This window comes from Salvelinus fontinalis, chromosome 9 (assembly GCF_029448725.1).
Source record: "Salvelinus fontinalis isolate EN_2023a chromosome 9, ASM2944872v1, whole genome shotgun sequence".
Taxonomy (NCBI): domain Eukaryota; kingdom Metazoa; phylum Chordata; class Actinopteri; order Salmoniformes; family Salmonidae; genus Salvelinus; species Salvelinus fontinalis.
The window spans coordinates 18,091,599-18,116,131 of NC_074673.1; the positions used below are offsets into that span (position 1 = coordinate 18,091,599).

At 46.9% G+C, this 24,533-nt stretch overlaps 1 protein-coding gene across 4 annotated transcripts in view; it reads right to left on the reverse strand.

Annotated features, from left to right (window-relative positions):
• LOC129862190 (ras association domain-containing protein 8-like) overlaps nucleotides 1-24,533 on the reverse strand; it is a 62,658-nt gene that overhangs the window by 5,744 nt on the left and 32,381 nt on the right. For all 4 annotated transcript variants that reach the window (XM_055933602.1, XM_055933601.1, XM_055933603.1 and 1 more), the window contains 4 exons: nucleotides 12,504-12,695; nucleotides 10,938-11,920; nucleotides 457-631; nucleotides 187-294 (listed from right to left, as the gene is read on the reverse strand). In XM_055933602.1, the coding sequence (XP_055789577.1) occupies nucleotides 187-294; nucleotides 457-631; nucleotides 10,938-11,920; nucleotides 12,504-12,606 (1,369 nt within the window). In that variant the 5' untranslated portion in view covers nucleotides 12,607-12,695. The remainder of the gene's footprint in view (nucleotides 1-186; nucleotides 295-456; nucleotides 632-10,937; nucleotides 11,921-12,503; nucleotides 12,696-24,533) is intronic.

Below are 24,533 nucleotides of genomic sequence, written 5' to 3' on the forward strand. Positions count from 1 at the left end.
GCAAAAGGTTAAGGGAAACCTGGGGGGGCTAAGAGGGGGATGGGGGCTCCATGCTTGGACCTTCACCCTTAGTACCAGAACAGATGGGTGTGGTCGCCAGGTATGGCCCAAAACATCAAGCTGAGGCATGGGAAGGCCGGAGTGGGACAGGGCGGGGTAGCGGCAGGTATTGTCACACATACACACCCTCTGGGTGGAGGCTGGACACCAGCGGGTTCTGCAGGTTGCGGGGGTGTCCCAGGAACTGCTTGGCTGTGGGCCGGGGTGGCGACTCTGAGGGGAGCAGGCCCAGGCCTGGTGGAGAGAGACGGAGGTTAAGGAGGAGCAATCTTCTGAGAGAGAAAGTGTGTGTGTGTGTGTGTGTGTGTGTGTGTGTGTGTGTGTGTGTGTGTGTGTGTGTGTGTGTGTGTGTGTGTGTGTGTGTGTGTGTGTGTGTGTGTGTGTGTGTGTCTGTACCTCCGTTCCTGTATCTTTCCTGTAGCAGATGAGCCAGTTCTAGCTGGTCCAGCTGGTCGCTGAGGTCTGTGCGTGAATGTGTGTGTGTCGGCAGGACTCCCGCCTGCTGGATGAACTGCTGCAGGTTACACTGCCTCAACTCCTTGTTCAGCTCCTCCAACTCCTCCTGCTTCTCCTGGGGAGGGACACAGAGAGGGGGGGGCAGTCACACCCAATCCCAGATAGACTCCTAGCCCCTACACCGATGCACTTGATGATTCTATAGGTGTTGGATAGGTCTAAAGTTAGGTTTGGGCTTCAATTAACCAATCTCTTCGCATTCTCTTCGTTTATCTCGTTCTATTAATATTATACACCATTAGAAATGTGTTTGACACTGTGAAGTGTACATCGGACAGGTTCAATAATATTTGGATTTAGATACATATAATTCAAGAAATGGTGAGATGTTTCTATTGCATGAATCACCTCCTTTGTTTTCTAGGACTACCTCCCAAATATGCAAGCTGGAATATAAATCAACCACAGATATACAGCCAACTGGAAGACATGAAATGTAATTTGCAAGGTTACTTAGGTTACATAATCATTAGAACAAATACAGACTGGCTGATGTTGGGCTTTCAAAGGCTGTAATTCATATTCCCACCACAAGAGTACAGTAACATCCAGAGCATGCATCTCAGAGGTCAGACGCTCATCATCATTTATTAACAGCCAGTCACCTGCTGTATACATCTAGAAAGCCACTGCTGGCTGCAAAAGTGTAACAATCCTGACCATACAGTTCATAAGCTTGTCATGATCAGTAAAGTACGTGTTGACTGTATAGACACCCATCAGTTTAAATTTCTGACATAGAATATGTGGACAACTACAAATACCTAGGTGTCTGGTTAGACTGTAAACTCTCCTTCCAGACTCACATTAAACATCTCCAATCCAAAATTAAATCTAGAATCAGCTTCCTATTTCGCAACAAAGCATCCTTCACTCATGCTGCCTAACATACCCTCGTAAAACTGACTATCCTACCGATCCTTGACTTCAGCGATGTCATTTACAAAATAGCCTCCAACACTCTACTCAGCAAATTGGATGCAGTCCATCACAGTGCCATCCGTTTTGTCACCAAAGCCCCATATACTACCCGTGACCTGTATGCTCTCGTTGGCTGGCCCTCGCTTCGTATTCGTCTCCAAACCCACTGGCTCCAGGTCATCTATAAAAGTCTCTGCTAGGTAAAGCCCCGCCTTATCTCAGCTCACTGGTCTCCATAGCAGCACCCACCCGTAGCACGTGCTCCAGCAGGTATATTTCACTGGTCACCCCCAAAGCCAATTCCTCCGTTGGCAGCCTTTCCTTCCAGTTATCTGCTGGCAATGACTGGAACGAACTGCAAAAATCACTGAAGCTGGAGAATCATATCTCCCTCACTAACTTCAAGCACCAGCTGTCAGAGCAGCTCACAGATCACTGCACCTGTACATAGCCCATCTGTAAATAGCCCATCCAACTACCTCATCCCCATACTGTTATATATTTTACTCCTTTGCACCCCAGTATCTCTACTTGCACACTCATCTTCTGCACATATATCACTCCAGTGTTTAATTGCTATATTGTAATTATTTCGCCACTATGGCCTATTTATTGCCTTACATCCCTTATCCTACCTCATTTACACACACTGTTTATAGACTTTTTCTATTGTATTATTGACAGAATGTTTGTTTATTACATGTGTAACTGTGTTGTTGTATGTGTTGAACTGCTTTGCTTTATCTTGGCCAGGTCGCAGTTATAAATGAGAACTTGTTCTCAACTAGCCTACCTGGTTAAATAAAGGTGAAATTAAATTGAACTAGGTGGAAGAGAAGACGACACTGGTCTTTCCAACATCAACCTTTCCTCCATCAATTAAACATTGACACACACAAGCAAACTAATCAATTAATCCAATCGACTTTCCACTTGTGCCTAGTCAATCATGTCAGAACAGTCGAGAGAGAGACAGACAGAAAGAGGGGGGGTTCCTCTGGAAGCAACGTCAGCACATGAACTGTTTGTCAGAAGCTTCATGAAATGGGTTTCCATGGCCGAGCAGCCGCACGCACACATGCCTAAGATCACTATGCACAATGCCAAGCTGGAGTGGTGTAAAGCTCACCGCCATTGGACTCTGGATAAGTGGAAACTTGTTCTCTAGAGTGATGAATCCCGCTTCACCATCTGTCAGTCTGACGGACAAATCTGGGTTTGGTGGATGCCAGGAGAAAGCTACCTGCCTGAATACATAGTGCCAACTAAAGTTCGGCGGAGGAGGAATAATGGTCTGGGGCTGTATTCCAGTGAAGGGAAATCTTAACGCTACAGCACACAAATCACATTCTAGAGACCATTCTGTGCTTCCAACTTTGTGGCAACCGTTTCAGGAAGGTCCTTTCCTGTTTCATCATAACAATGCTCCTATGCACAAAAATGGTTTGATGAGATCGGTGCGGAAGAACTTGACTAGACTGCACAGAGACCTGACCTCAATCCCATCAAACACAATGGGGGATGCATCGGAATGCCGACTGCGAGCCAGGCCTAACCGCCCAACATCAGTGCCCAACTTCACTAATGCCCTTTTGACTGAATGGAAGCATGTCCCAGTAGCAATGTTCCAACATCTAGTGGAAAGCCTTCCTAGAAGAGTGGAGGCTGTTATAACAGCAAAGGGTGGACCAACTCCATATTAATGCCCATGATTTTGGAATGAGATGTTCGACCAGCAGGTGTCCACATACTTTTGGTCATGTACTGTATGGTTGTATGGTCCTGTACCAGAAATGTACCAGCTAGCTATAGTCCTGTACCAGAGGTGGACCAGCAAGCTAGGAACCTGTACCATAGGTGGACCAGCAAGCTATGGTCCTGTACTAGAGGTGTACCAGCAAGCTATAGTCCTGTACCAGAGGTGTACCAGCAAGCAATGCTGAGAGATTAGTGCTTTTTGAGGTCGGTTTGATTTCTGTTTGATAATCTTTTAAGACATTAAATGCACTATGTGGGTTGAATGCTGCTACACAGAACAAAACAAGTCCCATGATGGTAGTGACTGCCCATGACTTCTTATCACTTATCAACAATCATTTATTCACATTACTTTAATAAAATATTTCAGTTGTTGTGTATATTACATTTGTTTTAGGCCTATTTCAGTTTATTACCACAATTTCTGCGCTAAACTATGTAGAATATTGGCCTGTTGGAAACTATAACTCCCTACTACATCGCACAGTTCAGGCTGATATGATTTATCTCTAGAAAAATTGTGCACAGCCTCACAGAAAAAAAAACGAACTAAATGGAATTCAAATAAAATGAACAAAGGTCAATCAATTAGTAAAAACAAATAAATAATAACTGAAATGTAGGTTTATCACTCAGCACTGCTAGCAAGCAATGGTCCTGTACCAGAGGAGGAACAGCAAGCAATGGTCCTGTACCAGAGGAGGAACAGCAAGCAATGGTCCTGTACCAGAGGAGGAACAGCAAGCAATGGTCCTGTACCAGAGGAGGAACAGCAAGCAATGGTCCTGTACCAGAGGAGGAACAGCAAGTTATGGTCCTGTACCAGAGGAGGAACAGCAAGCAATGGTCCTGTACCAGAGGAGGAACAGCAAGCAATGGTCCTGTACCAGAGGAGGAACAGCAAGCAATGGTCCTGTACCAGAGGAGGACCAGCAAGTTATGGTCCTGTACCAGAGGAGGAACAGCAAGCAATGGTCCTGTACCAGAGGAGCAACAGCAAGCAATGGTCCTGTACCAGAGGAGGACCAGCAAGTTATGGTCCTGTACCAAATTGTCAAGTTTTAGTCGCTAGCTGCAGCGAACTGAAAAGAGAAGCGACTCAGGGATGTGTGTGCTTTGGGGACCTTTAACATTCTTCGTGTCGGAGAATGGCGCGGATGGATAGGGCTGCCGTGCTTCAAGCTCTTAGAAAACTTTGCAGTATTTTTATTTATTTTTTACCCCCTTTTCTCCCCAATTTTCGTGGTATCCAATTGCTAGTAATTACTATCTTGTCTCATCGCTACAACTCCCGTACGGGCTCGGGAGAGACGAAGGTCGAAAGCCATGCGTCCTCCGAAACACAACCCAACCAAGCCGCCCTGCTTCTTAACACAGCGCGCCTCCAACCCGGAAGCCAGCCGCACCAATGCGTCGGAGGAAACACCGTGCACCCGGCTCCCTTGGTTAGCGCGCACTGCGCCCAGCCCGCCGCAGGAGTCGCTGGTGCGCGATGAGACAAGGATATCCCTACCGGCAAAACCCTCCCTAACCCGGACGACGCTGGGCCAATTGTGCTTCGCCCCACGGACCTCCCGGTCGCGGCCGGCTGCGACAGAGCCTGGGCGCGAACCCAGAATCTCTGGTGGGGCAGCTAGCGCTGCGATGAAGTGCCCTAGACCACTGCGCCACCCGGGAGGCCCAGTATTTTGTTTTTTTAATGTGTTATTTCTTACCTAATTAGCCCAGGAATGTTTTGGTGTTATTACATACAGCCGGGAATAAACTTTTGGATATCAGAGTGGGGGTAACTCACCAGCATTACGACCAGGAATACGACTTTCCCGAAACGGATCGTTTATTCGTACCCTCCAGGGCAATTGAACTGATCCCAGAGGTACTCAGAGCGGACTTTTAGTCCAACTCAGGAGGCGCGCACACCACCCACCGCTTCCGAATATATTACTCGCTAATGTTCAGTCTCTGGATAATAAAGTTGACGATCTCAGGGCAAGGACTTCCTTCCAGAGAGACATCAGGGATTCTAACATGGCTCTCTCGCTGTCACGTTCTGACCATAGTTCTTTTGTGTTTTCTTTGGTTTTAGTGTTGGTCAGGACGTGAGCTGAATGGGCATTCTATGTTGTGTGTCTAGTTTTCCTGTTTCTGTGTTTGGCCTGATATGGTTCCCAATCAGAGGCAGGTGTTAGTCGTTTGTCTCTGATTGGGAGCCATATTTAGGTAGCCTGTTTTGTGTTGGGTTTTGTGGGTGGTTGTCTTCATGTCTTTGTGTGTCTGCACCAGACAGAACTGTTTCGTTTTTCTTCTTCACATTTTGTTGTTTTGTAGTTTGTAGTGTTCACGTTTATTGGCTTTAATTAAAAATGATGAACACTAACCACGCTGCGCTTTGGTCCGATCCTTCGTCCACAGAAGAAAGCCGTTACAGAACCACCCACCACAAAAGGACCAAGCAGCGTGGTAACGGGCAGCAGCGGAAGCAGCAGCAGCGATGGTCAGGATTCCTGGACATGGAAAGACGTTTTGGACGGCAAGGGTTGCTACACATGGGAGGAGATCCTGGCTGGAAGGGATCGCCTTCCATGGGAACAGGTGGAGGCAGCTAGGAGAGCGGAGGCAGCTGCGAAAGGGAACCGGTGTTACGAGGGAACACGGCTGGCAAGGAAGCCAGAGAGGCAGCCCCAAAAATTTATTTTGGGGCTGAGCCAGCTCCCCGTGCTTACCGTGGAGAGCGAGAGTACGGGCAGACACCGTGTTATGCGGAAGAGCGCACGGTGTCTCCTGTACGTGTGCATAGCCCGGTGCGGTACATCCCAGCTCCTCGTATCGGCCGGGTTAGAGTGGGCATCGAGCCAGGTGCCATGAAGCCGGCTCAACGCATCTGGTCTCCAGTGCGTCTCCTCGGGGCGGTGTACATGGCACCAGCCTTACGGCATGGTGTCCCCGGTTCGCCAGCACAGCCCAGTGCGGGCTATTCCACCTTGCCGCACTGGCCTGGCTACGGGGAGCATTCAACCAGGTAAGGTTGGGCAGGCTCGGTGCTTAAGAGCTCCAGTGCGCCTTCATGGTCCGGTCTATCCGGTGCCACCTCCTCGCACCAGCCCAGTATCACCAGTGCCAACACCACGCACCAGGCTTACTGTGCGTCTCCAGAGCCCTGTGCGCACTGTTCCTTCTCCCCGCACTCGCCCTGAGGTGCGTGCCCTCAGCCCGGTACCACCAGTGCCGGTACCACGCACCAGGCTTATAGTGTGCCTTGAGAGTCCAGTGTGCCCTGTTCCTGCTCCCCGCACTCGCCTAGTGGTGCGTGTCTCCAGTCCGGTACCACCAGTTCCGGCACCACGCACCAGGCCTACTGTGTGCCTCAGCAGGCCAGAGTCTGCCGTCTGTCCAGCGCTGTCTGAGCTGTCCGTCTGCGCCGTCTGAACTGTCCGTCTGCCCAGCGCCGCCTGTCTGCCCAGCGCCGCCCGTCTGCCCAGCGCCGCCCGTCTGCCCAGCGCCGCCCGTCTGCCCAGCGCCGCCCGTCTGCCCAGCGCCGCCCGTCTGCCCAGCGCCGCCCGTCTGCCCAGCGCCGTCTGAGCGCCCATCTGTCCTGAGCCGCTAGAGCCGCCCGCCAGTCAGGAGCCGCCAGAGCCGCCCGCCAGTCAGGAGCCGCCAGAGCCGCCCGCCAGTCAGGAGCCGCCAGAGCCGCCCGCCAGTCAGGAGCTGCATGAGCTGCCTTTCAGTCCTGAGCTACCCCTCAGTCCAGAGCTACCCCTCAGTCCAGAGCTACCCCTCAGTCCAGAGCTACCCCTCAGTCCTGAGCTACCCCTCAGTCATGAGCTATCACCTCAGTCATGAGCTATCACCTCAGTCATGAGCTATCACCTCAGTCATGAGCTATCACCTCAGTCATGAGCTATCACCTCAGTCATGAGCTATCACCTCAGTCATGAGCTATCACCTCAGTCATGAGCTATCACCTCAGTCATGAGCTATCACCTCAGTCATGAGCTATCACCTCAGTCCGGAGCTACCCCTCAGTCCGGAGCTACCCCTCAGTCCGGAGCTACCCCTCAGTCCGGAGCTACCCCTCAGTCCGGAGTTTTCCTGTTTCATGGTTAACTACTCATGTTATGGTTGTGATAACTACTCATGTTATGGTTGTGATAACAAGTCTTTATGTTCACCTGACCTAGAATACCTCACAATCAAATGCAGACCGTATTACCTCCCAAGAGAATTCTCTTTGGTTAGTCACAGACGTGTATATTCCCCCTCAAACCGATACAGCGACGGCCCTCAAAGAACTTCACTGGACTTTATGCAAACTGGAAACTACATATTAAATTTGAGGAAAACGTTACCGAAGTTCTATCAACACATTGCCTGCAGTACTCGAGCTGCTAAAACACTCAACTACTGCTACTACAACTTCCAGGATGCCCTCCCCCGCCCTCCCTTCGGCAAATCTGATCACCACTCCATTTTGCTCCTCCCTTCCTATAGGCAGAAACTCAAACAGGAAGTACCCGTGCTAAGGACTATTCAACACTGGTCTGACCAATAGGAATCCACGCCTCAAGAATGTTTTGATCAGGCGGACTGAGATATGTTCCGGGTAGCCTCTGAGAACAACATAGACGTATACACTGATACAGTGACTGAGTTTATCAGGAAGTGTATAGGAGATGTTGTACCCACTGCGACAATTAACGTCTTGCTTCCCGACAAGCTAAACACCTTCTTCACCCGCTTTGAGCATAACACAGTGCCACCGACTCCGTCCTCTACCAAGGACTGTGGGTTCTCCTTCTCCGTGGCCAACGTGAGTAAGACATTTAAGCGTGTTAACCCTCGCAAGGCTGCCGGCCCAGATGGCATCCCTTGCCGCGTCCTCAGAGAATGCGCAGACCAGCTGGCTGGAGTGTTTACAGACATATTCAATCTCTCCCTATCCCATTCTGTTTCCCCACATGCTTCAAGATGTCCACCATTGTTCCTGTACCCAAGATAGCAAAGGTAACTGAACTAAATGACTTTCACCCCGCAGCACTCACTTCTGTCATCATGAAGTGCTTTGAGAGACTAGTTAAGGATCAAATCACCTCTACCTTACCTGACACCCGCCCCAATTTGCTTACTGCCCCAATAGATCCACAGACGATGCAATCGCCATCGCACTGTACACTGCCCTATCCCATCTGGACAAGAGGAATAGCTATGTAAGAATGCTGTTCATTGACTATAGCTCAGCATTCAACACCATAGTACCCTCCAAGCTCATCATTAAGCTCGAGGCCTGGGTCTGAACCCCGCCCTGTGCAACTGGGTCCTGGACTTCCTGACGGGCCGCCCCCAGGTGGTGAAGGTAGGAAACAACACCTCCACTTCACTGATCCTCAACATTGGGGCCCCACAAGAATGCATGCTCAGCCCCCTCATGTACTCCCTGTTCACCCATGACTGCGTAGCCACGAATGCCTCCAACTCAATCATCAAGTTTGCAGATGACAACAGTAGTAGGCCTGATTAACAACAATGACGAGACAGCCTACAGGGAAGAGGTGAGGGCCCTGGGGGTGTGGTACCAGGAAAATAACCTGTCACCCAACGTCAACAAAACAAAGGAGCTGATCGTGGACTTCAGGAAACAGCAGAGGGAGCACCGCCCTATCCACATCGACGGAAAAGCAGCGGCGAAGGTGGAAAGCTTCAAGTTCCTCTGCGTACACATCACTGACAAACTGAAATGGTCCACCCACAGACAGTGTGGTGAAAAAGGCGGAACAGCGCCTCTTCAACCTCAGGAGGCTGAATAAATTTGGCTTGGCACCTAAAACCCTCACAAACGTTTATAGATGCACAATAGAGAGCATCCAGTCCGGCTGTATCACCGCGTGGTACAACAACTGCACCGCCCGCAACCGCAGGGCTCTCCAGAGGGTGGTGCGGTCTGCCCAACGCATCACCTTGGGAAAAGTACCTGCCCTCCAGGACACCTACAGCACCCGATGTCACAGGAAGGTCAAAAATATCACCATCGACAACAACCACCCAAGCCACTGCCTGTTCACCCCGCTATCATCCAGAAGGCGAGGTCAGTACAGGTGCATCAAAGCTGGGACCGAGAGACTGAAAAACAGCTTCTATCTCAAGGCCATCAGACTGTTAAATAGCCATAACTAGCACATTAGAGGCTGCTGCCCTATATACATAGACTTGAAATCACTGGCCACTTGAAATAATGGAACACTAGTCACTTTAATAATGTTTACATATTTTGCATTACTCATCTCATATTTATATACTGTATTCTATCCTATTCTACTGTATTTTAGTCTATGCCGCTCTGACATTGCTCATCCAAATATTTATATATTCTTAATTCCATTCCTCTACTTTAGATTGTGTGTATTGTTAGATATTACTTGTTAGATATTACTGCACTGTGAGATAGAAACACAAGCATTTTGCTAAACCTGCAATAACATCAGCTAAACACGTACGTGACAAATAAAATTAGATTTTGACAGAATGTGACTGGCAGAACGGGTGTTGTATGTGGAGGATGAGGGCTGCAGTAGGTATCTCAGATAGGCCTCACCCCCCCAAGAGGGTTTTATAAATAAGGCCAACTTGTGACTGACTAAATAAGGGTCAGTCATGACTATATAGACCACAAACTTAATCACAAAGTCACACTCCTACTCAGCTGACAAACTGATACCAAATGAGATTTTCATGGTCTTATAATCCGTTTTCATAGCATGCCTATAGCACAGTCAGTACTTATGGATCACAATGAGATGGGTTGAAATGGTCTAACAGCGCCAATGGCCCCGTCTTAATGTGGGATGTAGCAAATGCACTCAACCCATATGAAATACATTAGAATATCATTAGCTACATACAACAACCACATCACTGTCTACAACTAGCAGCAAACACTGACAGACCTGCTTGTGGCAAAGTCAAGCCAAAAAAATGCACTTGTGCAATGGATTAATGACCTTTATTTTGTTTTTTAAATTTTTCTCCATTTCAGATACAAGAATATAAGGAAGTACAGGTACTGTCAATGTGATACAAATGAGAGTACAGATATGGGGGAGTGTATCTAATCAGTCCAGATGAGAACTAAGCTGTCACAGCCAATCATACCAGTAAAGACAGTTAAGAGGGGTCCCATTACAATTCATAGCAAACATTCATACATTTAGGTACACGTTTGATTTAAGTACAAAACATTGTGTAAATGGTAAGCATTTTTCTCCCCAATAAATATAGGTTTTCCCATCACCATTGGAGACAGAGACCATATTTATTTGTTTGTTGAGTGTCCTTGCACTGATGAATGTATGTGTGTGTGTTTGCTGCAGTGTGCTGGCAAGAAGGGGTGAGAGATGGTAGCTACACCAGTGGTTCGCAAAATGTTTTGATAAAGTGTTTCAAATGTTCTTATGATAACACGATTTGCCTTGATCAAGGATCATTAAGCTGCAGAACACCATTAATTGACTGATTAATGTCATTGATTGGCTCACTTGGTTTCCCAGGTCTCAATCAGTTTGTCCCACAGCACTGATCCACCATTTGGGTACCACTGAACTACAACCTTCTCGTGGATACTGGATAGGAGTGTGGGTGAAGGAGACTGCGAGCTAAACCCCTCTCTCCAGGGCCCTGCCCTCTCTCCTTACCTGCAGCAGTGACTCAGCCTTCCCCAGAGCCCTGTCCGTCTCCGATAACTCCCCCTCCAGCTCCTCGCTGTGCCTCCCCTGGCTCTGTAGCTCCGCCCTCATCGCCCCTAGCGACTCCTCACCCCCCGCCTGATTGGCCCTCCCAGCATGGGCACCACCCCCAAGGTTCTTCCATTTGATCGCCTGCTCCAGCTGGGCGGAGCGAGACGAGAAGTCATGAAGTCGCCGGCCGCAGTCGTCCATCTTGGCATGGAGCTCCCCCAGCCTCCTCCTCATCCCCCTCTCCCTCTCCACCTCTGCCTGCAGCTCTTCCTCCCAGAATGTCTCGTGGACCAACTCGGCCTGGTTTCTCCTGGCTGCCTGCTCCAGAGCCTCCATCTCCTCCTGGATGCGAGCCTCTGGGACAGGGGAAGGAGAGGAGGCCGGGGAGGCCCTGTTCCTGGACCGAGAGTCTCTCTCCATGGCCTCCAGCTGGGCCTCAAAGGCCCTCAGCCTCTCCTGCTGCTGAAGAATCTGCTGGAAAACCTCCTCTTTGGACAGGCCCACGAGAGGGGAGGGAGAGTGGGGGGAGGGAGAGGGGGAGTGGGAGGAGGGGGAGGTAGCATGGTGGGGAGGAATGGGGCTGGGTGAGGACCTCTCTTTGGGGGAGTCGCAGGGAGACTTTCTAATGAGCTGCTTGGCTTTGGTTCTGGGGGAGGTGGAGGGCCCCAGGTTAAAGGTGAGGGACTTCTTGGGCTGGGTGCGTTTGAGGGGCTCTGGTTCGGGGTGTTTGGGCAGGGAAAGAGGGGCAACCCGTTCCTGGGTGGAGCCAGAGCCAGACCCTGGTCCATTGCTGCTGCTGGGGCCGGTGCGGCGCAGGAAGAACTGGACGTCGTTGCCGTGCTGGCCCAACTTGGCCAGGGACTCTAGGGGCCTTTCGTTGGCTAACAGCTGCCTCTCTGAATCTCTCAGTCTCTGGATCAGCACGTAGCGACCCGTCTGACCTGTAGCAGGAAGAGAGAGTCAGAAAACTGAAACAACATAAAATTAGCACAAATCATTAACAGCTCGTTGCACTCTCTCTGGCTATGGGCATATGGCTGATGTCTATACAAGACTCTAAACTCTAGTTCTTCTGTCCTTAACTCAACTCTCTCTTCTCTCAGCAATGACGAATATAAGTCTTATACAACGTATAAACATGTTCAAACAAACTGAAATGACAAGCTCTCCCTAATGACCTGGCAGTGGGGTTTAGTTTTTGGCACTGCAGTATGTGGCTTCAATAGAGCCTGAGGGTGTGGTGACAGAAGCTTGCTCCATACCAAGTCGACCCCTAGCACCATTCCCCCTTAGCACTTCATTGAGGTCAGAAAGGAAGGATAGGTGGAAGAAATAAATAACACAGTGGTCCCACCTTACCCTATCAGTGGGATTTTCACCACATCGATTATGCCCATCCTATTCTTTTAAATCTAAAGTGCCTATGGTGTAGTAGGGGCTAGTCGGGGTTGGTTTGGAAAGAGCCGTAGGGTTTAGAGGGAAAGAACTCGCTCCCCAGAGAGGAAGAGGGACTGAGATACTGACCAATGGCCTGAGCCAGTGCGATGACCACATCCTGGCAGGAAGTCTCCTCTGATAGGCCACAGACCACGCGCACAACTCCGTCCACCCACACCTTCAGTTCCATCTGAGACGCGATGCAATGAGGACTTCAGTTCAGATCCGCTTGGCTCGGTTCGGCTCAGTTCAGCACTGCAGGGTACTACTGACTCCTCTCTGCAGGGAAGAGAAACATGGATAAGGAGGGTTAAAAAAGAAAACATTTAAAACTCACAACCAACCAATTAGTCACAGTACAGAAATTAATGTTACACAGAACTTGTCAAACTTCCACAATGTTATCTAGCCAAAGGGGGTGAAAAAAGTAATCCCTCGAAACTAGCAGAATAATATTTTTGCTCAATTTAACACACCCGACACACAGCTGTGTCACACACAAATGGCCCCTTTCTCTCTCTATCCTCTGTTGAGTATTGAAGCTATGGGTTTATACATCTCTCCTACAGGCTCTATACGTAACAGAGCTTTATTGACGTCAGGCCCTGCGTATGTGTGACTGAGGTTTAGATTTTCATTACACTGCCCCTGGGGAGCTGAGCGGAGCTGAGCGTTGCGTTCCTGCAGTTTCCTGTTGGTTAGTTGGAGCTCTGGTGGTACCTCACAGATCGGAGAGCATCAACTCAGATCTGTAACCGAATTAAATGCTCCGCTGCCCTCCTTCAAAGACATTATGACAGCTTAGTGCCGAGAAGAGCGGACAGGCAGAATGCACCATAGCCACTCGGTGTGTAGGTGAGAGAGTGTGTGTGTGTGAGATCTACTTAGATGCTTCCCACCAGTAGCTGACCTGGCAGACCTGGAACTTCAGAGACTGTCACTGGGAAGAGCAGCAGGTATCCTAACAGGAGGAGATTTAGGCCTAAGTGGATTTCACAATGAGGAACAGCACTAACCACTCCCCTGCTGTGTGGCGTTTTAGGACGTTACTTCATCTGTATTCCACTAATAACAAGGCAATAACACACATTGCCTGACTCAAAGTCAATAGCCTTGGGTGGTAAAGTACACACACAGACCTACAACTTTTATTAACGATAGTAGTAGTAGTAGTAGTAGGCTATACAGTTTCTCATTTGGCATATGTAAGGCCATACACACTGATCTGGCAGTGTGACTCTTACATAAGTTATGTCAACATGAGTAATAGATCAAATGACCCACTTGCTCTGTAACTGGCACACAGCACAGCTAGTGTTTGAGCTCAAAGCCCTAGCCTAGCTCCTCCTCTCTCTGAGGTGTTTTTACTAAAATCCTCCATTATCTCCTACTCAATGACTGTTGGCTGTGGTCCAGTGGTCATCTATAGGGGAGCTGCCCAGCAGGAATGCAGGACTTCATCTGATGAGCACAAGAATTACATATTTCTTAACCGTCATTATAACGGTTTATATACCGTCGCTAGCTCCCCTACCTGCGACCCAGCTACCCCCAGCATTACTCATGTGGTATAAACAGGCCAAACACTGGGCGAGCTGGGAAGCAACAGAGCTTATCACAACACCACATACAGAGAAGGAGTCACAGCTAGGGCTGTTACGGTGAGCGTATTACCGCCACACCGGCAGTCATGAAGGCAGTCAAATGCCAAGTGACCGTTTAGTCATGGTAATTAGGCTTCTCCAAACTCTGATGCTGCTGATGGTCACTAGTAGCCTCTCAGACTTGCTACCTGCCTGGTACTCAGCATGAGCTCATGTTGCACAACATTTCTATAGGCTATGCAAATGCACGAGAAAACAGAGTGATGGCCTCTTCTTTTTAATAGAGGATCCCATCAGCTTTCCATAGGCTAAGCCTACTAGATTTATTTCTCAACTTTTCTAATATTAAGCACATGGCTTCTCTTTACAACAGGAGTAGTCTACCTGGCTGGCATGAAAATGAACCACAGGAAAAGCGTCCTCCATTCGATATTTAAGTGCAGAGATTACATGCATTTTTCCCCTGCCTCTGTTTCGAGACAGGTGCATGATAACGGTCCATTCTAAATCGAAACAAATTTACCATATATCATTTAGTAAATGTAAAGACAAGATTAAATCAGGAATAGTCTGATGCGTGACAATATTAGCCTATCACTTGTGAATGATATATTAGCATTTTTCCCCATAAAAATGCTCCTTTATAATAAAAGCATTAATAATCGCATTTGCGGTCACTTTTGATAATGGTATTTTCCCGCTAATGGAACATTCCTGCATATAGCCTACTGCCGTGTGCGCATTGCGGCGCTTATAATGTGAATAAATAGCCTAATAGTTTATCAACATTTTAAGCTAAACGTTCTGATCTGTTGCATCCCACAACTGTCCCAGACTATGTTTAGAATATTTATTTCTCGCACAGAATAGGTCAACTTTTGTACTATGGGGGATAGTTGATTGGGTGGACAACGGTGGGTGGACCGGCCGCCATCTTTGTGGTAGTAATTAGAAGCTAACATTTTAATTTAAATGTCAGTGGTGTACCAGCTAAATTGCAGTGGTCTGAAGGGTCCATTCTATAAATTATATTTATGATTGAAATGACACCCACCCTGTATTCAAAAGCATGTTGTGTCTCAACCGATGGCGAGCACAACACAAAAACCTCAGATGATGTAAGGTAGGTAGGTCTAAGCTACAACATATGTGAATATAAAAAAATTCAAAAACCATACATTTATATTTAGATAATTGACATGAAAAAAAATGAACAATTGTATAGTTTTTATAAAAAACGTTTTTTTAAAGAAATGATAAAAATAATTTGACAACCCTATTTGTATGCTTTAAAATGATATCAAACTCAACCGTTTCTATTTTCCAGTGACGAAGAGATGGGTGTCTCATGGTATGGTGAGGTATGTAAAATGAGTCAACTTTGAACACTTTTATCTCCTGAATGTTTTGGCATTGAGGTAACAAAAAGTCCCTATCTGACCACCTCTTCGATGGTCAAACATGTATGGAAAGTTTTGTTTAAATTAAAAGTGAAACTGTCAAAAAGTGATTGAATTCAAATGGCTTTACCCAATTATGACTCATAATAATGACTTACTATCTCATAATAATGACTCATAATAATGACTCACATATATCTCACAACGGCTGAAGATATAATATAACATGTTTCCAAAACACCACGTGGAGAGAGCGGTCGCTAAGTGCATTGTTGGAGCATGTGTCAATACTGATTTTATCAACATAAAGGGAGCGCCTGCTCTTGGATCAGCATTCAAATCTTTACTTAACATTATTTCACAATACTGATGACGGAGGAGCTCCTAGAGAGATATTACCACCTACGGCTGCAAATATTGAAGCAGCTTATTGTAATGCTTACCCAATAAAAATCCACTAAATCACCGATTTGGCACATCATTGAGCACATGTTAGGTTAGACATCATGAAATATATTGAGACAAATGACAGTACATGTAGCAAAACAAAACTCAATTGATTGAGCATGAAATGTATTTCACTATGATTGAAATAGGCCTATAGCCTACTGTTTACAATTTAATGCAGTCATCTTGGTTTGTATTTGAACCATCTTTTTATACATTGATTGTTTATAACAATTGCAAAGACATGGGCAACTTTATATTTGTTGTCACAGAGAGACGGATAAACCATGTGATTCTATGCTTAGCAGAGATCTTCTGTGTATAAAGTAATGCGGGAGAGCAAAAAAGCATCTAACGACGCACTTAGCTGCTCTACAAGTGGTCTGAGGCAGACGTTAGATTACCAGCGTTTTCAAGTGCAATGTTAATAATGATGATTTTGGGAAACAGCTCAGAGATTTCACTATGCTCCTACGAACATTCTAACGATGAACTTAGCCTTAAGATGCTTTTGGGAAACTGGACCCAGACCGAGAGCAGTGGAATGCCACCTAGTGTGTGTGTGTGTGTGTGTGAGTGTGAGAAAGACACTGGAACAAACTCTCCTTTGTCTGTGAGAGGTCTAGGACTATGACACATATACAGTAACCCAGTAAATGTAACATGGTATCCAACACCATCCCATCTCCCCCTGTCAGAGCCAGGCTCGCAGTGACCTTTGAGACACACCGCTCATCACACTCAGGTAGGAAACCGGAACAAATACAGCATCTGAATTCTCCAAAATGGCTTCATTTCCACATCACTGGCAATGATCCTGCAGAACTGGACGATAGATGAAAGCAAGTGTAAAAGTATATATAGGTCTCTAAAGATTAAATTTACTTGATCTAGTGTTTTCAGATGGTTGTAAAATAAGGTGAGGAGATGAGGTAAGGACAGAGGTATCTGTGCCCTGACCCCTATCCATCATCTCTATCTTATCTAGCATGACAAGCTCTCCTACAGCACCTCATCTGGCCAGGTCTTATTGGCCAAACGAGCCCTGGTGTGTTGGGGGGGGTTGTGTGTGACAGGTTCTCACACTACATATGACGCCATGTGACAGCTTAGGAGTTGTGTGTTCCATGAAGATATGCAATTTTCCCACAAAAACATACCTCTTAGTCAGTGAAATGTGATCAACCACACAAACAGGAAACAAACCAGACACACAGTCTCATGTTACTTACTGCCTGGCTATTGTCACTGTCAGTCTGTCTCAGGAACAACAGTGGTATCTATGGCATATATCCAGTGGTGTAAATGCTTTATCTTGGCCAGGTCGCAGTTGCAAATGAGAACTTGTTCTCAACTAGCCTACCTGGTTAAATAAAGGTGAAATAAATAAATAAAGTACTTACATAAACATCATTCAAAGTACTACTTAAGTAGTACTTTAAATTGTCTCTCTACTTTACTATTTATATTTTTGCCAACTTTTACTTCACTACATTCCTAAAGAAAATAATGTACTTTTTAATCCATACCTTTTCCCTTACAACAAAAGTACTAGTTACATTTGGAATGCTTAGCAGGACAGGAAAATGGTCCAATTCACGCACATAATCAAGAAAAACTTCCCTGGTCACCCCTATTGCCTCCGATCTGGCAGACTCAATAAACACAAATGCTTAATTTGTAAATTATAACTGAGTGTTGGTGTGTGGCCCTGGATTTCTGTAAATAAAGAAAATTAAAATTAAAAAAAGGGGTAATTTGGTTCTTAATATAAGGAATTTAAAATGATTTGTACTATTCCTTTTTTGATACTTAAGTATATTTTAGCAATTACATTTACTTTTGATACTTAAGTATATTGAAAACCAAATACTTTTACTCAAGTAGTATTTTACTGGGTGACTCACTTTTACTTGAGTCATTTTCTATTAAAAGGTATCTTTACTTTTACTCAAGTATGACGTTTGAGTACTTTTTACTTTTTATCTATGGTATCTTCTACAATCTAGTGAAAACCATGGCAACTACGCCTAGGCCATAAATATATTTTAAGCCCCCAACAACAGCATGAAATAGCATACATATTTAATGGTGCCCATCTATTCTGGGATATGTCCAATGAGAATCCAGCTGACAGCTTCTCCAACCCCAACAGTCTTTATGTCAACTTCACCACATCCTTACAGTGGTGTCTCCAGGCCTGACTGACACGCATCTCTGTGGTTGTGTGCAGGGTGTTTGTGTGTGTGTGAAGGATCCGCACAGACCGCTCACATGCGTTCAGAAACATATCCACCCACCACTACCCGGGCAACCAGAAGTTTTCAAAAACACACATATCCACCCAGGCCCTCCACACCCAAAAGTCTCGGAGTAGAGACTAAAAGCCTCCGCCCCGAACCCATCCCCTCACCCGCTGCTCATTATCTTCCAGTTCAGCACAGATCCACCCAGAGAGACAGAACAGTGAACAGACATGTGTCCTTCCCTTCTCTTCTCTTTTCATCATCACCCACCCAGCCACTCAGCCAGCCTCTGTCTCTGATCAATGAGAGGCCAAGAGAACCCTCCAGCATGGCAGCCTGCTGCACACACTCATCATTATACCAACGAAAGAGACACACACTGACAGACAGCATTTGGGTCTAGTCTGGTGTTCTGAAGCCTAAGACTGACTAGTCACAGCTAGTATGTAAGAGTGTATTCACTCAGGGTGAATAAGAAGAGCGAGTTCCAGCCCTGATAACCTCTTACCACGATAACCATCAGCACACATTCCTGTGGCTTCACGCACACTCAGAAGATCACCCTAAACACACGAAACACACCAGTCACTCACACACACAGATTGACACAAGCACGCAAACACTGGTGCATGCTAACCAACTCCAAGTTTCACCTTACAGTAGAGGTGATGGTCATTGATTGGTGGCCTGTGTCTAGTTGAATCTCAGCTCAGCTACTAGGGTCAGCTCTCAAGGGGACAGGAACACATCTCTAAAGAGCAGAACATGTTCAACTAGACTCAGTACAGGTTTTTCTCAAGTGATCAGCATCAAAGCCCACGCAGACACAGTGGGTAGCATCTCTCTGTCTGTGTGAGTGTGTGTGTGCTTGTGTCTGTATGAGCTACAGTGTCAGCCTGTGTATAGCACAGAGCCAAAACAAGCAGAGCATGACGAGGTATCCATATGTATTCCACAGCTGTTCATAGAGGAGAACACACACACACACACACACACACACAAACCCACAAAGGAGGAATTGATTGATTGCTGTTAGTCACCTAGAGTAACGCTATTGGGAAATGGATCAGAGAATAAAGGTGAGGAGTAAATGTTCCACAAGTGCTTAAGTTATGAGTCTGCTTCAACACCTTCCCCTTAAACAGTAAAGAACAAGGAGTGGGACAGATGTGTGTGTGTGTGTGTCTATACGGCAGGCTAATTCAAATCTATACCTGCCCACAACTATTACTGTACAATCAGAGTAAGAGAGAGAGAGAAGCCCTTGTCAGAGCTTCATTGTACTCACATGGACAAGAGGAGAACAACGAGAAGAACAAAGGAGAGCATGTAGTATACAGACACACACAACCCCTCAGAAAATTACACTGTAGATCACATTTTAATGTTTGTGCTTTTCTTTTAACCAACTTCTGTCTTCTATTCATGTGCGGTTCTACTAACCAATTTCTGTGTTCATGCAAGTGGCTTAATCAAAATCCTCACTTATCAGTAGCTGCAAATTGGCAGTACGCCCAGACCGTGTTTTGAGAACGAACAAAAGATATCTCAGTTTCAAGGTCTCAGCTTAGAGAGAAGAAGCCTCGTGAGGTATTGGTCTGTCACATGTTATGAACCAGTATTGGTCGGTCACATGAATGAAACAAAACGGTAATGATTAATTAATTATGCTAAATCATGCAAATATAACATGTCTGTGTATAGCCGTATATAAGACAACTGCTGGGTCTGCCCAGAGAGAGCTCCTGATTGACATGTGTACTACGGTGCATTGAGTTGGTTGGAACCTCTCCAGCGCGCTGACAATAAACAATGATTCATTTAAGATTGACTTTGAGTGTCTCTGTGAAAGAATTTCCAAGAAAACACACAGTTTTAAACACACTCATTCTTTACACACACACACTCTCTCTCTCTCCCTCTACTGTTCACTCTCTCTATTATCGTCATTCAAAGGAAAACACACACTGTCCTTGATACACAAAAGTAAACAGCTCCCTGAAGTAAACAGTGTGATAATGAGTTTCTTTGTGGCTGTTTGGGTAGTGGGCAATGCCCTAGTGATGTGCACGACTCTGCCTGCTGTGTCACTCTACCCCTGGGCAGAGACAGAGACTGTAACAGGCTGGCACCAACCACCCTGGCCCCATCTGCACAGTGGAGGCGCTCCCACTAGTAATGTAGAGCACTGTCTGTCACAGCGGGCGCCCAAATATTTATGTTGTCCTCTCGCTTGCTTTGTTTGTTAGGCTTGACACTCATTACTGGCTTTGTTGGTTCTGTCTTGTCTGGCTGTCTGGCTGTTTTATGACCATTCTGCTCCACCTGGGACAGCAATAACACTGTAATAAAACTGTTGATTAAACTTTATTTTGTCCTCTTTTTACATCCCTCATTCCCTCCATTCTTCCTCCGTCCCTCACAGCTCCAAGTGAGGCTGATAAGAGCTCTGGCACGGATATAAGCTGAGAGCAGCCAGTTAGGTCACATCATCCAGCAGGGTTCTGACAATCTAACTGCCCCACCTGATGTCTCCACTACAGAACATGTACAAAAGAAAATATGACATACACACATCCAGGTGCTGCAGGTCAAAGAATAGGCTCCGTCTGTACAAGAGTCAGGAAACATTAACACATGTTTTAATAAACCCCATGGGAGCATACTGTAGATCTCAGAGTGCAGTCTTCTTGTACTCAATCTCAGAGTGCAGGCTTCTTGTACTCGATCTCAGAGTGCAGGCTTCTTGTACTCGATCTCAGAGTGCAGTCTTCTTGTACTCGATCTCAGAGTGCAGTCTTCTTGTACTCGATCTCAGAGTGCAGGCTTCTTGTACTCGATCTCAGAGTGCAGTCTTCTTGTACTCGATCTCAGAGTGCAGTCTTCTTGTACTCGATCTCAGAGTGCAGTCTTCTTGTACTCGATCTCAGAGTGCAGTCTTCTTGTACTCGATCTCAGAGTGCAGTCTTCTTGTACTTTTTTTACAACTTTACAGAGCAAGCAGCCTAGGGGTTTCTAACATGCTTGATGTCTGAGGATGAGAAAGACAAGATCCTGTGGCATACTGACACTCTGAACACAGACACAGAACTGCATCTAGCAGTAAGCTATATCTAATCACAAGTGTTCACATGCAGAAATTATTAGCTGTAGTTTTGTCCACCAACAGAGCTGCAGTTACTGACTGGCTGACTGACTGCAGTAGAGAACAGGGAGTGGTCACAGGCCCTGGAAGAAATAAGATCTCTGATCTTCTGAAGCCTCCACATGCAGCCCTATAAAAGACTTTGATTCCTGGAGAAGTTTTCCAACAGAACCACACCCAAGACTGGAGCAGATTACTGTAGCCTTTACAGTCTGTGACAAGGAAGTAAAGAGGTTTGAACAACAACAAAACCTCAACGGAAGGTTTAGTTTAGTTGGCGCTCTTAGCAAAACATCAGAAAGCAGAACGTTCCCTGTGTGTGGAGGTAGAGGCAGGTTTGTTTGTGACATCCGGTTTGGAGCGAGCGGTCGCATTTGCATTCGCTCTGCAGGTAGTATAACTTTTCATTACATTTCATTATAGTACAACGGTTTAATTTGTCTAACCTTAGCAATTTCTTCTTAGCTAGCTACTTAGCCGTCTGTGTATAAAAGATAATTGCGTAATTATCGTATTTCGTCGCCTATCGTAGTCCACACTGCTATCTGCCCAGCAGCTAGCAAACGTCCACCGTCTACCGAATAGTAGTATAACTTTTCATTACATTTCATTACAGTACAACGGTTTGATTTGTTTGATCTTAGCTAGCTACATAGCCGTCTTTGCATCAAACATAATTGTGTAGTTATTGAGGTTCGCCAGCCAGCTATTTTCGCCCTAACGTAACGCAACGTAGCCAACACTGCTAGCTAGCCAGCTTGCCACCGAATAGCAGCATTGTAGAAACGAGTGCATTACAACGGAACGACGTGATCAGTGTAGTGTTGGCTGACTACACAGTTGTCTTTGCTATCTTTGATTTGTATTTGTTCGATCTTAGCTAGCTACTTAGCTGGCTACATAGCCGTCTTTGTATCGGTGATAATTGTGTAGTTATCAAGGTTCGCTGAGGTTCGCTAGCCAGGTATTCTCGCCCTAACGTAACGTAACGTAGTCAACCCTGCTAGCTAGCCAGCTAGCCACCGATTAGCAGCACTGTAGAAACGATTACATTACAACGGAACGACTTGACTTGTGTAGTGTTAGCTAGCTACATAGTTTTCTTTGCTATCTTTGTATCTAAGATAATTGTGTAGCTTTGAGTAATTATCGGTTAGCTAGCCAGCTATTTTTCGCCTGCCGCGCTGCCGTTCTCCTACCTAGCCAACACTGCTAGCTAACACTGCTAGCTAGCCAACTTCTACCGAATAGCAGCACTGTAGAAACTTACATTACAACGGAACGACTTGATTAGCGTAGTGTTAGCCAGTTGTCTTTGCTGTCCTTGTATCCACGATAATTGTGTAGTTTAGAGAAATTTAGTGAAATTGTCGAGGTTACCTAGCCAGCTTCACTCTCAACAACGTAGCCACTGCTAGCCAGGCTACTTCACCAGCCAGCAGTACTATATCATTTTAGTCAATAAGATCTTGTATTTTATTTTTATTTTTTTGCAACGTAAGCTTAACTTTCTGAACATTCGAGACGTGTAGCCCACTTGTCATTCTAATCTCCATTGCATTAGCGTAGCCTCTTCTGTAGCCTGTCAACCATGTGTCTGTCTATCCCTGTTCTCTCCTCTCTGCACAGACCATACAAACGCTTCACACCGCGTGGCCGCGCCCACCCTAACCTGGTGGTCCCAGCCCGCACGACCCACGTGGAGTTCCAGGTCTCCGGTAGCCTCTGGAACTGCCGATCTGCGGCCAACAAGGCAGAGCTCATCTCAGCCTATGCGTCCCTCCAGTCCCTCGACTTCCTGGCACTGACGGAAACATGGCTCACCACAGATAACACTGCTACTCCTACTGCTCTCTCTTCGTCTGCCCACGTGTTCTCGCACACCCCGAGACCTTCTGGTCAGCGGGGTGGTGGCACCGGGATCCTCATCTCTCCCAAGTGGTCATTCTCTCTTTCTCCCCTTACCCATCTGTCTATCGCCTCCTTTGAATTCCATGCTGTCACAGTTACCAGCCCTTTCAAGCTTAACATCCTTATCATTTATCGCCCTCCAGGTTCCCTTGGAGAGTTCATCAATGAGCTTGATGCCTTGATAAGCTCCTTTCCTGAGGACGGCTCACCTCTCACAGTTCTGGGTGACTTTAACCTCCCCATGTCTACCTTTGACTCATTCCTCTCTGCCTCCTTCTTTCCACTCCTCTCCTCTTTTGACCTCACCCTCTCACCTTCCCCCCCTACTCACAAGGCAGGCAATACGCTTGACCTCATCTTTACTAGATGCTGTTCTTCCACTAACCTCATTGCAACTCCCCTCCAAGTCTCCGACCACTACCTTGTATCCTTTTCCCTCTCGCTCTCATCCAACACTTCCCACACTGCCCCTACTCGGATGGTATCGCGCCGTCCCAACCTCCGCTCTCTCTCCCCCGCTACTCTCTCCTCTTCCATCCTATCATCTCTTCCCTCTGCCCAAACCTTCTCCAACCTATCTCCTGATTCTGCCTCCTCAACCCTCCTCTCCTCCCTTTCTGCATCCTTTGACTCTCTATGTCCCCTATCCTCCAGGCCGGCTCGGTCCTCCCCTCCCGCTCCGTGGCTCGACGACTCATTGCGAGCTCACAGAACAGGGCTCCGGGCAGCCGAGCGGAAATGGAGGAAAACTCGCCTCCCTGCGGACCTGTCATCCTTTCACTCCCTCCTCTCTACATTTTCCTCTTCTGTCTCTGCTGCTAAAGCCACTTTCTACCACTCTAAATTCCAAGCATCTGCCTCTAACCCTAGGAAGCTCTTTGCCACCTTCTCCTCCCTCCTGAATCCTCCCCCCCCCCCCCCCTCCTCCCTCTCTGCAGACGACTTCGTCAACAATTTTGAAAAGAAGGTCGACGACATCCGATCCTCGTTTGCTAAGTCAAACGACACCGCTGGTTCTGCTCACACTGCCCAACCCTGTGCTTTGACCTCTTTCTCCCCTCTCTCTCCAGATGAAATCTCGCGTCTTGTGACGGCCGGCCGCCCAACAACCTGCCCGCTTGACCCTATCCCCTCCTCTCTTCTCCAGACCATTTCCGGAGACCTTCTACCTTACCTCACCTCGCTCATCAACTCATCCTTGACCGCTGGCTACGTCCCTTCCGTCTTCAAGAGAGCGAGAGTTGCACCCCTTCTGAAAAAACCTACACTCGATCCCTCCGATGTCAACAACTACAGACCAGTATCCCTTCTTTCTTTTCTCTCCAAAACTCTTGAACGTGCCGTCCTTGGCCAGCTCTCCTGCT